General features: G+C 35.6%; 1 protein-coding gene across 2 annotated transcripts in view; it reads left to right on the forward strand.

Moving 5' to 3' along the window:
- The first annotated feature begins 1,320 nt into the window (after positions 1-1,320).
- The window catches only part of LOC114664203 (secernin-1-like), an 80,265-nt gene continuing 66,310 nt past the window's right edge, over positions 1,321-15,275 (forward strand). The window contains exon 1 of one of the 2 annotated variants that reach the window (XM_051935912.1): positions 1,321-1,418. In XM_051935912.1, the coding sequence (XP_051791872.1) occupies positions 1,417-1,418 (2 nt within the window). In that variant the 5' untranslated portion in view covers positions 1,321-1,416. Of the gene's footprint in view, positions 1,419-1,881; positions 1,989-15,275 lie in introns of those variants that run through there. The other variant, XM_028818217.2, reaches the window with a different exon arrangement.

A 15,275-nucleotide genomic window follows, 5' to 3' on the forward strand; every position in this document is an offset into this window, starting at 1 on the left:
CATGGTCAACTATATGTTGCTTGCTCCAGGGTGGGCACACCACAACATTTATGTATTTACACACCAGAGGGGGAAAAACTAAAAATATTGTATATCACAAAATATTAGATTGATTAATTGGTCATATTGCAATAGTATAGATACAGTATTATAGACAAGGTAGAGTATGGAAGAACAAAATGTTATAAATATATCATTGTTTCGTTTTCATATTTCCACAAATGCTGATATTTTAGATATAAGAAGCCCGGGCAATGCCTGGTAGTTTAAGCTAGTCAGACATAAAGAAATAATAGTGTTTAAACCTTTAGGTTTAGAACTTTGCAGGTAAGTAGATAATGAAATGGTTATATGAGCAAATTCAAGTATAATTAAATATTTAGAGAAATACTTCCCTAAAATATAGATACATATTTGCATCAATACACAGCATCTGATAATGTGAAATAAAAAAGTATCTTGTTAAAAACACTGTAGTTCAGAACTGCAGACTCTTACAGCATATGCTAAATAAAATAGTTAAGAGATAAATCTAAAGCAATCATTGGGAGAGCAGGGTTGCATGGTGTAGCTATGGTTTGGACTGCTGTTTCACAGTCTGGGAGAAGAGGTTTAAGTTATGGGCGTCCTCACTGCGGAGACTGCAAAGTCTCTCTTGATATTCCAGCTTTCCTATGCCATCCCAAAGACATGCAAATTCATATCCAAGATGACAGGCTTGAGTGTGCCCTGCAATGGACAACCCATTAAGAGATCGTTCACACCGTCCTGTCATTACTGACTACTGTATATAGATACCCCCCTTGACCCTATATTGATTTAGCAATGTATGTTTTCTAACTGCACATGCAATTTTTTAAGAATAATAGGTAAAGAGATTAAAAGGCTTGTGGAATGTTAAACTTCATCAAACCATCTTTGCTGTTATGACGTGTTGCTGCCAAGCGTCATACATATCCATACATTGGATATGTATTAAGTCTTTTAATTAAGTCTTGTAATTTTAATCTACCTATTAACAAGACATAATTTACCTGAATATCTGCAGTTTCCATTTTGATTTTCAAAAACAAATAGACTTTCTTCAGAGAAACATATGGAATAAGATCGCTATCAAAAATAACTTAATAATTTACGACAAATTTACATTTCACACGTGTGAATTACGCTTGCGCTTCTGAAAAGTCACGCTTGCTTCTGAAAATCTTACTCTATAGAAACGTCTTTCCTAGCTGTTCTTGTTTTCAAAGAGTGCGCCCTGGTCCTGTACGCTTTCACGACATAACGGAATCCGATGCGCCTGCGCATACTAGTCACGTAGTCAGAGTTTGCGCTTTCCGACAACGCGCAGTCTACTGTTCTGCTTTGGCTGTCCGGCTTTCATCTGCACAGTAACCGTCGTCATTCGAATATACTATGTAAATCCGTTTTATCTTATTCATTGAATAAGCCAAATAAAGCCATTTATTCATTATTTTGCACTTTTATTGGGTCAAAGAAAGAGCTGATATTCTTGTGTGACTATTACTGCCGTTTCACTCCAAAACGTAGGTAGCCAATTCTGTCTGCTTGTAATCCGCTTATAAACTTACAGTGCTGGGTATTTATTTTATGGTATTTTTTTTTCTGTTTATCAGTTATAAGATATGTTCTAATTATTCGACTTCATGTTAACGATAAATGTTAAGTGGGTGGGCATTTATTAATGCATCCCGTTACTATAGTCAAGGTGTGTTCCACTTTATAAATAGAAAAAAGTTAAAACTTTATTATATATTATGTGGAGTAATAAAAATAAGAATTGTATTTTGAGTACATATTTTAACTAATGACAAGGAAAAAATAAGCGGGTAGCAAATCCCATTCAAGACAGCAAGAGCGCAGTGTGGGATGCGCAGCCCGGCGCTAGGCTGTCGTCACGTGGTCCAGTGCCAGCTGCTACCTAGAGCTACGGCGAGACAGGCAAGGAGCGAGGCTGCAGCTGTCAGGTGAGGCGTCCTCGTTTTTTTCTGTTTTGGAGAAGTTGGGGGCAGGGAATGGGGTAATACATAAACTAATTAACAAAAACATGGCCATTCGAACGGCTGTAAATTGGACATCAAACGAACGGACGAAAGGTGAAACCGCGAGCGAGCTTTTAAAGCCGCCGGATGGATGTGGGTGGGGGACGCCGAGGCTTCTCCCCGTGTTGCCTGCCTCGGAGGTTGCAAAGGGCTGGGTCGAGAAGAATAAGAGATACAGAAATCGGGGAAGCAACGCTGTTCGTATAGATTTTCCATAATCGGCACAGCCTTGCTAAGCGAAGACAATGTCTGACTTTGCTTTATTTGGGTTTTTGCAGCTTTGCAGTCGTAATATTTCTTCTGTCTGGATTGTGACATTAGAGCCACGCCGTCACTCGAGTTAAATGACTGTAGTGGTTATGTCCGCATAAAGCTTTAATGTAATTTTTTTCATATATAATTTTACACATTCTTCCAACTTTAACTTTAGATGCACAGAATGTTTCTTAAGATGTAATTTAAGATGATGTTTCTTTGACATCCGAACAAGCAACAGTTTTTGTAGTGGTTTCTGTAGTGACGGTTATATACACACATATTCATCTAGTACTGCACACACACACATTTTATATATATATATATATACATATTGTGCATGTATCTCCTTTTATCGTTCCTCATTACTAGTATGTGTGGTTCATTTGCAGATGACGTCAAGATAACCAATATCACCTTTCTCCTATTTACTCAGCATTTACCCGTTTGCAATAACTGAACACTGTTGATCTAGTTGTAAGTTAGACAATACTTGTACCATACTGTTACTTCCTGTCCAGTCAGTTAAATCCCATTTTATTATCATATGGCATGTTTTAGGATGGAATTTTATAAAGCATTATATATTGATTGTCAAGTTTGAAAATATTAATACTATTATCATAAGAAGACAAATTATTAACAAATAATTAGATTAATAGACTAAAGAGTTCAAGTTTTATCAAACGTTCAAGTAATAATGATATTCAGGATATACAAGGACATAACAAAGCCATATTATATTTACAGGTTCTTACTTGTATTCATACCTGCATATTTTAATACTTGGTCTTGCTTGGCCTGCTCCTGGTAGCATCAGGCACAAGGCAGGAACTAATCTTTCGTATAGTTGATACATCCTCATTAGGCCAGTAAAAGGCACCAGTTAATTTAATCTTCACAGGCAGAATACAGTACTTAGAAGTAACATATAGAATAAAAGAAAACATGAGAAATATCCACATTTGGATTTGAAGCCAAAACTCTGGAGCTAGGAGAAAGAAATAGTTTTATTTTAATATTCTCAAACCTGCTGAACTTCAGGACCACTGAGGGCATGGGGATGGAGACTATCCCCAGCAGCAAGTTAGAAACCAAACTGGGACAGAGTGACAGTGTATGGCAGAACCAGTGTCTAAAAAAATGATGTTCAAGTAATGCATTTTTTAAGGAAAATTTGTAAGATGTGTTACAAAAGGGAATACTGACAATATGGCACCAGCAGACCTTACAAGTACAGCAAGGAAATGCTTTTTGGTTTGGCATTTACCTTTTAAAAAGGCAACATATTGCTCTTTACATTTTGTATTTCTGTCCTGTTTCAAAAATGCTATACAGTATATATTTGTATGTTTAAATTCATGTAAGGTATCATTCATAACTAGTTAAACAATATTACATTTAGGCCTTTAAAGTTAGAGTAATACAATTAAGAAAACATAAATCAGAGGAAGTATCACTAAATTCAGATAAATTTCAATATTAATTTGCAGTTTTTTTCATATTTGTCTGCACGTTTTTTTTCTTTGAGCACTCTGGCTTTCCTCCCAAATCCTTCAAGATATATGTTTTAGGTTGATTTGTGACTCTAAATTCGTCTCTGTTGTATGTGAGAGTGAGTCCTATGGTGGGCTGACTCTTCTTTTTGGATTCGTTCCTGCCTTGTGCACAATTCTGCCAGGATAAGCTGTAGCTCTCATTTGCTCTGAATTGGGTTAAGTAGATTTGAGAATGGCATGTTATGCTATTTTGTCATATGACAGAAATAAACTAAATATTATAAAAAAAATAAACTGTTAATTATTTTATGTTTAAGTAATTGATTAAACATTGTGGAATCGTATTTAATAATACAGTAAGGGGAGGGCACATGCAGTAATACTGTAATGAGATTTCACTTTGTTATAGATTAACAGCAGGAAGAACTCTGTAAGCATTCAAAATTCCGAGTATACTCCATCATATCTTCAGAGGTATAATGATCTGACCTCTTGTTCAATGCCTTGAGCCCACTGCTGATGGGGTATGCTCTGGTCTCTTGCATCCATAAACGTAATAAGAATTTTTCAAAATATATGGATGAGTTTTTCTGCTGTGGGCTGGCGCCCTGCCACGGGGTTTGTTTCCTGCCTTGCGCTCTGTGTTGGCTGGGATTGGCTCCAGCAGACCCCCGTGACCCTGTAGTTAGGATTTAGCGGGTTGTTTAATGGATGGATGGATAGAAAGTAGTATACCTGCAGAAAGCAAATCAATTTAAATTTGTAGCTTATTTGCAAATGTTCATCATACAAAAATAATGGCCTTTAATACATTTTGTTGTCAACAGCTGTGATTTCATTCTTCAGTTCCTTTAAAGAATGTTCCATTTTTCAGTGAATGATCATAAAAGTAACATAATCCTTTTCACTGAAGAGGTGAGCAGGTTTATGCAAGTATATAAACTATTCCATGGTTCAATTTACAAATTTCATAATGAATCTCATAGAAATTACTCTCAAAATGTTAAATGTTTATTCCTAAAATCAAGCAGCACAATCAGTTTTAATTATAAAAGTACCGTAGTTATTTGATGTTTATTCCCATGCCTTAGGAAATGTAATACCATAGTTTTGAAGTACATGTAGGCAGAATTGAGGATTGATTGTGAAATCAATGAAAATCAGTTTGACAACTCCAGCCAATGAAATATCATCATACTGCTCAATTTTTCAAGATTCAATTGCACCCATGGATAATATCCAATTCTGGTGGACCCATGCCATCTTGCTTCCCTGGCCATCCTTTGATGATCCACCATGCATTTGAGTGCAGGCACGGGTCCTTGAATGCCATAGTATCTTATGATGTTATGATCCTGGAATCATTTATTGGTGATGCCTTTTCTTACATCCACTGTGAGATGAGATCCAATACACCAAAACACTGCACTAAGACAAAAAGAAGAAAAAGAAAAGGAATTGCTCAGTTAAATGGATTATTATGATAATCATAAAAGTTTAGGCAAAATATATGTTCAAACACACATGTAAAGGGGTAGAATAAAAGTATATTGTGCTAAAATGGGCAATCCACTGTCTCAACGTTAGTTTAATGTATCCAATCATTTAAAAAGTAAGCCAAAGAACTATGAATCTGGCAATTGGTTTAGATATATTTCATGTTACTGTTATTGATGTATGTGGACAAATTTACACCTGATTGCTGATCTGCTGGTTTTTTTTTCTAAAATGCTAATAAACACCTCTTTGGATCATGATCTTTGAATAGTGTAAGAACTACTATGCACCCAAGCTACACTTATCTATATTAGATATATCAGATAAAAGATCCATCTAAAGTTTGGCAAGCATCCAAATATCCACGAATAAACCACTATTAAAAGAAAAAATCTATTCTTGAATCTTTTTTATAATGTTCAACAGTGGAAATGTAACATAACAAGTGTTATAATAATTTCAGACCCTGCCTACTTTTGAAATTGATTAAAATTAAAATAAAATACATCACGATAGCATCATTGCTTTACCCATTTTAGTGCAATGAAAAGCCCAAGAGGAAACACACCCTCCTCATCAGCAGCAGAAGTGAGAAAATCAAAGAGAGATAGCAACATTGGGGTTGTTGTGAATTTTTCCTTAAAAATAGTGTAGTATAGTCTGATCTTTTTTTTGGAAGAAAAATAGCCTTCAAACTCTTCAAGGAAATGTAAAATTTCCCATGATGGCTTTTTGGACAGCATTAGATTAAACTTCTAGTACTACGTTGTGATGATAGTCAATCAACAAAATTAACCAAAATGCTCATTTATCTTGATCAGGTGTCTCATACATCCAAGTTATGATAAACCCACTGAAGCTGTGATTACTACTGTACATTTAGCTGACCCCTTTATCGAAAGCAACTTATAAGATCAAGACAGAATTAATCTAACAACCTTGTAGTTGAAGGTGCAGAGCCCTAGCTAATGCAGCATGTTGCCTGAATCAGCAGAGTAGGCTGGCCAATAACTGATTTTGCCATTTGAAAATTGCCACTTGCCGCCATACAGCTCACTTTACTAGAAGGGTATTTAGCCTTAAAAAGCTTTTTCTAGCTCTCCTAGGAAAATGATAACTCACCTGAAGAGCATTTGCTAGGTATCTGTTCGTTGTTTTTTACTTTCTCATTTATATGAGGAATAGGGAAAGTATTGTAATCGTCCAATATATTATTAATTTGATTTGATTTACTGTTGATGGTTCTTTAATGTACATAATATAAAAATATAATCAACGACTTGCAGTTTACTCCTCAAATATCTATCCCCATATCTGAGTACAGTATATGAGAAAGTCTAGGGGAGACCACTCCCAATTTTTCTGCTTCAAAGTTGTGTTGGGGAAAATGCCCCAGTACAAGCTCCTAGCTGCTGAAGTCAATCCATAGAGCATTGTAATGGGCACAATGTTTTGTTCTAAAAAAAGACTTGCTTTTAATTAGACATACTCTTATTTACTGTATTATTTTTTATTGTGTCAGTGACACAATAATGTTTACCTTTATGTTCTGCTTAGATTTACTGCAGTATCATATTTATAGGAATAAATGAGATCTTTGTGGAAATGCCAAAGGGTCTAAATGTTGTTAAGCTAATCTTAAAGGCAAATATGGTTCTTCAATATTATGTGAAAGGTGGGAACAATATCTCTGCATTGACAGTAGGAATCTTTGGTCCCTGTTTTCTAAGAACTGTGCTGGAAGTTGTGTGAGTGGTGCATAGGGCACAGTTATGTTAAGTGAGTTATAACAGTGGTGTGAAAGCAGGGGCAAATGAGGGGCAAAACAGGAAATGCGTGGTTTAAAGTCTGATGCCTTTGTTATCTACTCAACAAGGATTGCTTACAAAATTAGAATGTGGAGATGACCTTGGCAATTCAGTCTAGTTTGAAGAAGAACTGCTATTATGTCTAGTCAAGAACGCATCTAGTAAGGATACCTACTGTGTACCTCCCTTTGAACCCGGACACAGGATATGCTGGAAGAATTATTCCGTAAAGAATTGGGAGATCCTGGATGTAGCAGGAGAGGAAAAATAATACCCTACTTATCCTATTAACCCTGTTTTCATCAGCAAAATCTGTATAGAAAATGTGGTGGGAAATTCTAATAGCGTTTTGTTGAAGTTACCTTTTGTTTTTGAATGGACACAGTTCACTGATCAAATGAATCTTTCAGCAGCAAAGAATACACCTTCTTGGATTATGGTTATTGTGGATTTTTATTATTTTATTCTTGGCCAAAAAAGCAGTATTAAAAAAAACTATTTATTTTTTTTTTTTTTGGAATGCACATATTCTGTTTTGATGTTTACCAATGTTGTGGTCTTTATTAGGAGTTGCACAAACAGTTTACATCTGCTTACACGTTCAAATATCCCATGAGGAATAGCCAAATTTAATAATACTATATTAAAATATGAGTTATGGATATGTGTAGATTTGGGTGTGTCCAGCATCAGTGACACACTAATATTCACAATAAATAATGAAGGTTGTTCACTACATTGCTGTGTAATCTTCTTAATTCAGAACAGTCAGTTTTACAGAGAAACCTAGGCCTGATTTTGAAAAGACACTATCACATTTTGTAGGAAAACCACTCCTTAAAGAATTTATTTTATTTTAACTCTTGTATTGAAATAATCCCAAAGCAGAATTTCCCTAAGGTACAATAACCTAAATTAAAACATACTAAGTATAGCCATACTGTTGGTAATTTTATGGGGTTTTTTTGTCTGTTTTATATGTTTAATAATCCCCGAATCAAACCGTTTTTAAGCACTTTCGGCTCAGATGGATTCAAAACTTTTTTCATAATGTAGAGTAATATGAATGGAATGTTTGAAGAATTTTACAATTACATATTTTTCCAGAGTGTGATTTACAATTCTATTAATTTAGCAGTAACTTTCTTACTTTAATAAATTAATGTAGATATCATTCTTGGTGATTTTAATTACCTGTCACTGTCGGGTATCTATTGAAAGGAAAGTTATTAGTGCATTTGCTGCGTTCTAACCTAGTAGAGTTTTTTCCTGAACAATAAACTGGTCATAGGTTCATGTACAGTATAGCTTTTTTTCGATTGTGATTTTCTGAGTATAATGTTTTTTTGTTTATATCCAGCATTTTTTCTTGAAGCTGGGGATTAGAATCTATTAAACGACATTGGGTTTTATTGACTATTAAGGTATACTATTATGGAGCTTACTGGAAAGAACACGCTCCAATGAAATAATTACCAGACAGGTTACAATATCAGTCTTTATTTTAACATTTCCAACAAGAAAATCATAGATAAGCTAAAAACAATAAAAGAAAGCGCTACAATCAATAAAAAGAAGCAGGAGTGGGTGTAAAGGTCAAGGAATTGAGAGAGATGACCTAATGCCTTCATGCTGATTGTATAGATTTTCTTTTTGGACTCATTTTAAGGTAGACAGCATGGCACAGCCAAGTTATTATTTCTTTCTTAAAAAATCTTAACATGAGATGATGTATTCTTGGTTTTTGTTCTGAATGTTAACCACTTTTTATCCATTAAATGGCACAATACTAATAGCATTATTTTCCATCAGTAATCAGAACATCTAATAGAATTCATGTGCAATTGAAATGTAAAGAAAACAGTGGGGCTTAAACTAGATTTTTAAATTTAGAAGATTTTTAGATGGTTAAGAATCATGGATACTGGCCTTGTAGTGATTTTGTTAGTTTATTTTTTATTTACCAATATTTATTGTCATTTCTTTTTTGCAACCTTTTAGAGGTGTGTTCAGTTTTCTGCATAAATAAACCAACTATGATTTGTAAAATTCAGTGACAGATCTCAACATTCATCATCCATTTTAATTTGCATGTTAAAGTTTGATGTGTTTAAAATGTAATTAAAAATTCCAAGCACACTTACAAGAATAGTAATTCAGTCCATTTAACACAGTCTAAACATAATTGTAGGTTCACATACAAATGAATTTATTTAATAGTGACTTATTATTATTATTTATTCTTTTATATGCTATTGCCTTAATGAAAATATGAAAAGAATGTACAGTGAGTTCAGAACAAAATCAAAGAATTTGAAAATTAATTTGAAAATAGAAACGGTTAACACAAATAAATAATTAACATAATTCACAAATACCATCAGAGTTTAAATATGTCAGAATGCAACGAAACTGAGGCACTTAGTGAAGATTTTGTTGATAGACTACAAATGCCACAGCTCATTGCATTGTGTGTGGAGGGGCTGGATAGAAGTCTTTGGCCTTCAGAAATTCAATATGCTATTAAATTCTTGTAACACAGGAAAGCCTTAGGCACAGATTGCCATCCAGTAGAGTTTTATAAACTTCCATCTATTAAATTAGCATAGTTAATTCTAGCTATACTGCCAAAAACTTTTCTTACTATTTTACAACAGTTCAAACATCTAGTAGTTACAACTACAAAAATTTAAAAGATGTTCTAGTTTGTATATTGGATTTTGGTGCAAGATATAATTGTATTTATGGGTTTTGAGTGACCTACAGTATTTTTAACAAACTAGGAGTGTATTTAGTGATTCGGGTTTAATGACAGATTTTCAGTTATCCTGGTTAATAAACTATAGCATGATGTTTGGCCTCCTTTGTATCCATCTATTGGTCCATTCCAAACCCATTTCCCTCTGCCGTTTGTCTTGTTAGTGGCAAAGCAAAGATAATGCAGATATCACCCTCTTAAATTACCTTAACAGAAGTACTGTATGTATTCCAGGATTATAAAGAATCATGTGCAAATTACTCCTCCAAGACTTTCCTAAAGTCACACTGGTACACAGCAGCAAACTATTCCAGTCATTTGAACCACTGTTTTTTACCATGGTTGCTCAGAGGGTAGCTACCAGTCATCACACATTCATTTAATTATCCTGGGTCTGTGATTTTTTGCATACTCTCCCAAATTGTTTTACTATTTCTAGCTGAAGAATTTTAATTCACTTGGTGTTTTTCTTTTACAAAGAAATGCAGAGAGGTGCAGGCTGTAGAGCCTAAGTGAGCTTGTCTAGTTTTTAACTCCTGTTTAATGTTACCTTGTCTCCCTGTCAACAGCTTATGTCTGAACAATGTTTGGATAGACTAATGTAAGATGTCATGAAGAAGTAACAGCTGAATGAATTAATGTATCTCATTGTAAAAAAGATAACTATTTAGTTGGTTTAATTGAATTTTATCAAGCCTAAGGGCTCAGGGTACAGGCATGCAAGTGGATTGAGGTGTCAGGATTGGAAGCAGATGGGTGGATAGGAATGAGCTAAATAACTGATGTTCTGCTCATATTATGCCACAAAATAATAATAATTACAGTAGTAGTACATACAGAAAGCACCTGTCAAAGGAGGTGTTAGATTGATTGATGACTTTAAGCCCCGCCCTAAATATGAAAATATAAAAATATGAAAATATAAAAATATGAAAATATGAAAATTTATGAAACTATAAAAATATGAACTATACCCCGCCCCTGGGGGTTGGACCACCGTCATAACTGATCATCTCTAAACCCCGCCTTTTAGGGTGGGTCTTTCGTAAACCGGACACTTATCACGCCCCATTAACAATACTCACGCCCCCAAGGTACGCCTTTATCTCTCTATCCGCCTATAGGGTTTTGGTGAGGCGTGTCTCTCACCCCCAACTGTGGGAGGGAGGAGACGAAAGAGTTCTTATATAAAATTCTAGTCATTTAGTGAAAACGCCACGACACACAAAAGCAAACAGAATGGACAGTCTTGTGAACGCTCCTAAGAAACTGAAAGCAAACAGGGTGTCCAGAAGAACGTTACGGGAGTTACGGGAACCACGCTTCAGCTCTGCCTGGTACGATTCTAACTGTGCTTTGTGCCGGGTAGAGGTAAAAAGAAATGCTGAGGGACAGCTCACGATCGCCGTTTCCAAGAAGGAGCCTATCCTTCCTGAATATAACGAGGCCGGTCACGAAGAGGAGGAAGATAAAGAAAATGTGATAAAGGAGCGAGTGAGTGAAATTAATTTTTCTATAAAAGACTGGACTTTTTTTAAAGCTCTTATGCCAAATATTGATGAAGCTATTTATCAAGGAAAACTGTCCGACTAGATGAAAAGAATTAAAAGAAAATTGGAGGAGGAGTTTAGCATGTTGAACGAAGGGGTGAGAGATATAGTTAGCCAAAAAGGCACAGAGAATGATTAGGGAGCCAGAATGACCAGGCTGAGGTGGGCAGTATAGCCAGGACATCAGGGAAAAAACATAATGTTTTTGAAGAAGTCCAGAGATCTTTCATGACCATAGATAGTAAGGACTTTGGTTTCATATCTCATCCAAAGGATGGCACCAATTTTTTTACAGCACAATGTCCCCGTCACTGATCTGGGGCATTTACACACAGACCACAAGATAAGGCTCTCCTCTTGGCCTCACCAATACCTCTTTCAGCAGCAATCCATATTTCACCTAGATGGTCTTCCATCCAAGTACTGACAGGGCCCAAACATGCTTAGGTTCAGTTGGATAACCTGTTTTAAAATTCAGGAGGCATGGCTGCTGGCCAAGGCCATGAACAGACCAAGGATGAGTGTGTACTGCTGCTCTGCAGGGGAGTGTTTGCATGAGTTGCTGTTTATGCTATGTGGTTCCCTGCCCTTCATTCTCAAAAAAGCATGAAATCTAAAAAAACATTATCCTGATGAACGTTCCCTCCACCCTATTTAGATTTTGTTACTGGTGTAGTCGGGGCTCTCAGGCTGTTGTTCTTATTACAGGCTATCATGGAGAGTGTTTTTCATTTTTTGGATTTTCAAATTATGTGTTTTTGGCTCTCTGACAATCTGTTACATCCACAGTTGGTGATTGAGGGCAAAGACAAAGTAGCAATAGATGACTCTTAATTTTGTGATTTTTAACATAATTTTTATAACAGATTTTGCCCTTTTGCATTTTTAGTGGGTGTCTTTGTCTCTGGGTACAAATGCTCTCCTTAACTACAAAGGGAGTGGGTCTAAAACTTCATTCAATATGCAAATGGAGCCTAAACAAAGGTTAAGAATCCACTCTGTGCTTTACTGTGGCTCATGGCAGTGTAAATGGGTACCTGTTGGCTCTGTGCAGGTCTGGCAAAGCCAGCTGATATTCAGTCAATGTGAGTTGACTTTGTTTATCCAGTCCCAGTTAACTTCCACGGAATCCTTCTTCCAGGGTGTAGATGTTAAACTTAAGCAACTTCTTGCACTTTGTTCACTAACTTCAGCAACATATCGCTGATGAATAATTCAGTAATGGTCTGTATAAGGCTCTCACCACATCACCTTTGCACTTGACTCATCACACTTGGATGTGGGCAGAAATTTGTAGGTTCTTTTCTGAAAGCAGCTGCTTCTACCACTCAGCTAAAAGACCAGTTGCTGATCTGGCTGCTTACCTATGATGGAGATTATGGTTTGACTGGGAGCTACCAGCTATATCTGGTGACACATGTGAACAAAAGTACAAAAAAAGATAGTAAATTGTGACAAAATTATTACTAAACTATACTACACCTCAGCATTATCGACGACAGCTATGTAATCATCTGTTTTAAAACTTTGTTTTTTTTATAAATAAAAAATATAAGTTGTTACATAGAAATTAAGTGAAATTCACTTATGTGCTAGGTTGAGACCACTGTAACATGAGACCAGCCCGTACTTGTTTTAAGAAAAATTATATTTGCATTTTGCATTTATTTTGCATGGACAAATTATTCAGGTTTTCTCAAGCTATAATGGGCCCTTGGCAAAGAAATGTGCAGTCCCTAGTGAGAGATGATGAGAATATAGTAAAATCTGAGTGGGTGATGGCAATTTGGGAAATGCTGTTTCATGTCACATTTGTTGTTTTCATAAAGGACTAATAGCAAATCATTCTCTCTCTTACATTTCCTTTCAAAAATAAGAATCAAATCTGTAATCAACAGATTTATACATCAGTTATTAGGTTCCTTGTTCTTGGTAGTCTCATTAGTTAAAGTGTGATAATGGAAAGATATGCTGTCTATGCTGATAGCAGTAATTAGAAGACCCTGAACTGAAAATACTGATTAACACTTATTTATGTTGTTTATTCCTTACCCCATTGCTTATTTGTATTACTTTTCTCTTATGTTTAAACCATAAACCCATCAAAATGGATGAGCATTCCTTCCTAAATTTAAGTAGAAACCACAACTTATTTAAGTTTTTTTTTAATTTTATTGGAAATTTTGTCTTCTCTTTTACTGCTCATATTTTATTCCTGTTTAGGAAATACATGTAAATCAACTACAGGCAAGATTTCATTTTCATTGTCTGTTAGTAGAGACTGATATATTTATTTGAAATGCATACAAGCAATGTCTTTAAAGGCAGAATAAATGGTGTATGTCTTTGTTGTCATGCCTACTGCCCTTTATTGCTAAAGCAATGGAGGGAGGTGGAGACATAGAGCTAGAGTTGAAGTGTATTCAGGCCTACACAAGAATATATAAAAAATGTCAAAAGTAACTTCCATCTTTCCATCTTAACACTAGAAGTTTTTTTACACTCAAGCTGAGTAAAGAAGCTAAGAAAACGAAGTTAGTTAAACATCAGTTTAGATTTTCAGTGTAGTCTATCAGGACTTGAAATGCTATTTACTCTATTCAGAATAAATTCTGAATTCAGTTCATATTTTTCTGAATGGAACTTTGATAATTTTGAGTTTTCTAGTAAGATGCTTGATTAAACGTGATTACAGCCAGTAGTTGAGTGAAATACATTTACAAAATGTGAACGCCTTTTAAGCCCTCAATAATGTAAATGAAAACAGGGCTATAAACACTTGTTGGAGTCAGTTTTAAAAACGATTGATTGTTGTGCACTCTATTCCCACCTGTTTCCTGCACTATTTCTTGCCACTCCTCTTCTACCTTTTTTGTGATGCATTGCAGTGATGTTGAATATCAGCTGCATATTTTGTTTGTTTCTAATCTCAAATATGCAAGGAACCATAATATTTTAGAGTATATGCATATTTAACATTTATGTTCTCCATCCTTTGGTTGTTTAAATGCACATACAGTCCATAAAAGACATGCTGTAGAGGAGGTGTGGTGCTTTTGTATTTACAAATTAGAGGGATATGTGCTAGACAACAAATGCCTCTTTAACTTAGAATAATTGAGAGTAAGACAGTGAGGCAATGAACCTTAAATCCTAAGTTTGGTTGTTTCAGTCCGCACTCAGTTAACCTGCTTGTCTTCTAACTTTAAGAAGTACGTAAGTAAGCAGTTTAAGGCCGGGCTTATACTTCACGCGACGCATGCTGCAGCGTATGCTCCTGCTACGCAAGCGTTTTACCGTTTATACTTGTGCACGTACTTTATGTAAATCTGGTGGAATCCTGCAGGTGGCAGTGCGAGATATTATCACGGTGAGAACAGGTTCGACTTCTCTGTGTTAAATTCCGATGACACCTTACTGCGATATCTCTGAAAAGGATGTTTAATGATTAAATCCATTAATCCAGGGATGTGTCCATTTCAGCTAGCATTGGGCACGAGGCAGAAATAATCCCTGGACGGGGCCTCATCTCATCACAAGGTGAATACAAGCACACACATACACTGGAGTCATTTTAGCGGCACCAAATCCCCAAATCTGCATATCTTCGGAAGGAAACCGGAGCACAGTGTGGAAACCAAGCAGGAAAACATGTAAACTCCAAGCAGCGAATACCAGCAACGTGACTGTCTGCGAGACAGCAGTGCTACCACTCCGCCACCGTGTCACACCCATGTGTGTAATTATTAACAGTATTCATTATTTAAACAAAATTAATGATTTGTCTGTAAAATGTAACATACATATTTTAATGCATTTCATCATGAAAGTGATATCAAGTATAA

The sequence above is a fragment of the Erpetoichthys calabaricus genome, chromosome 13 (assembly GCF_900747795.2).
Source record: "Erpetoichthys calabaricus chromosome 13, fErpCal1.3, whole genome shotgun sequence".
Classification (NCBI taxonomy): domain Eukaryota; kingdom Metazoa; phylum Chordata; class Cladistia; order Polypteriformes; family Polypteridae; genus Erpetoichthys; species Erpetoichthys calabaricus.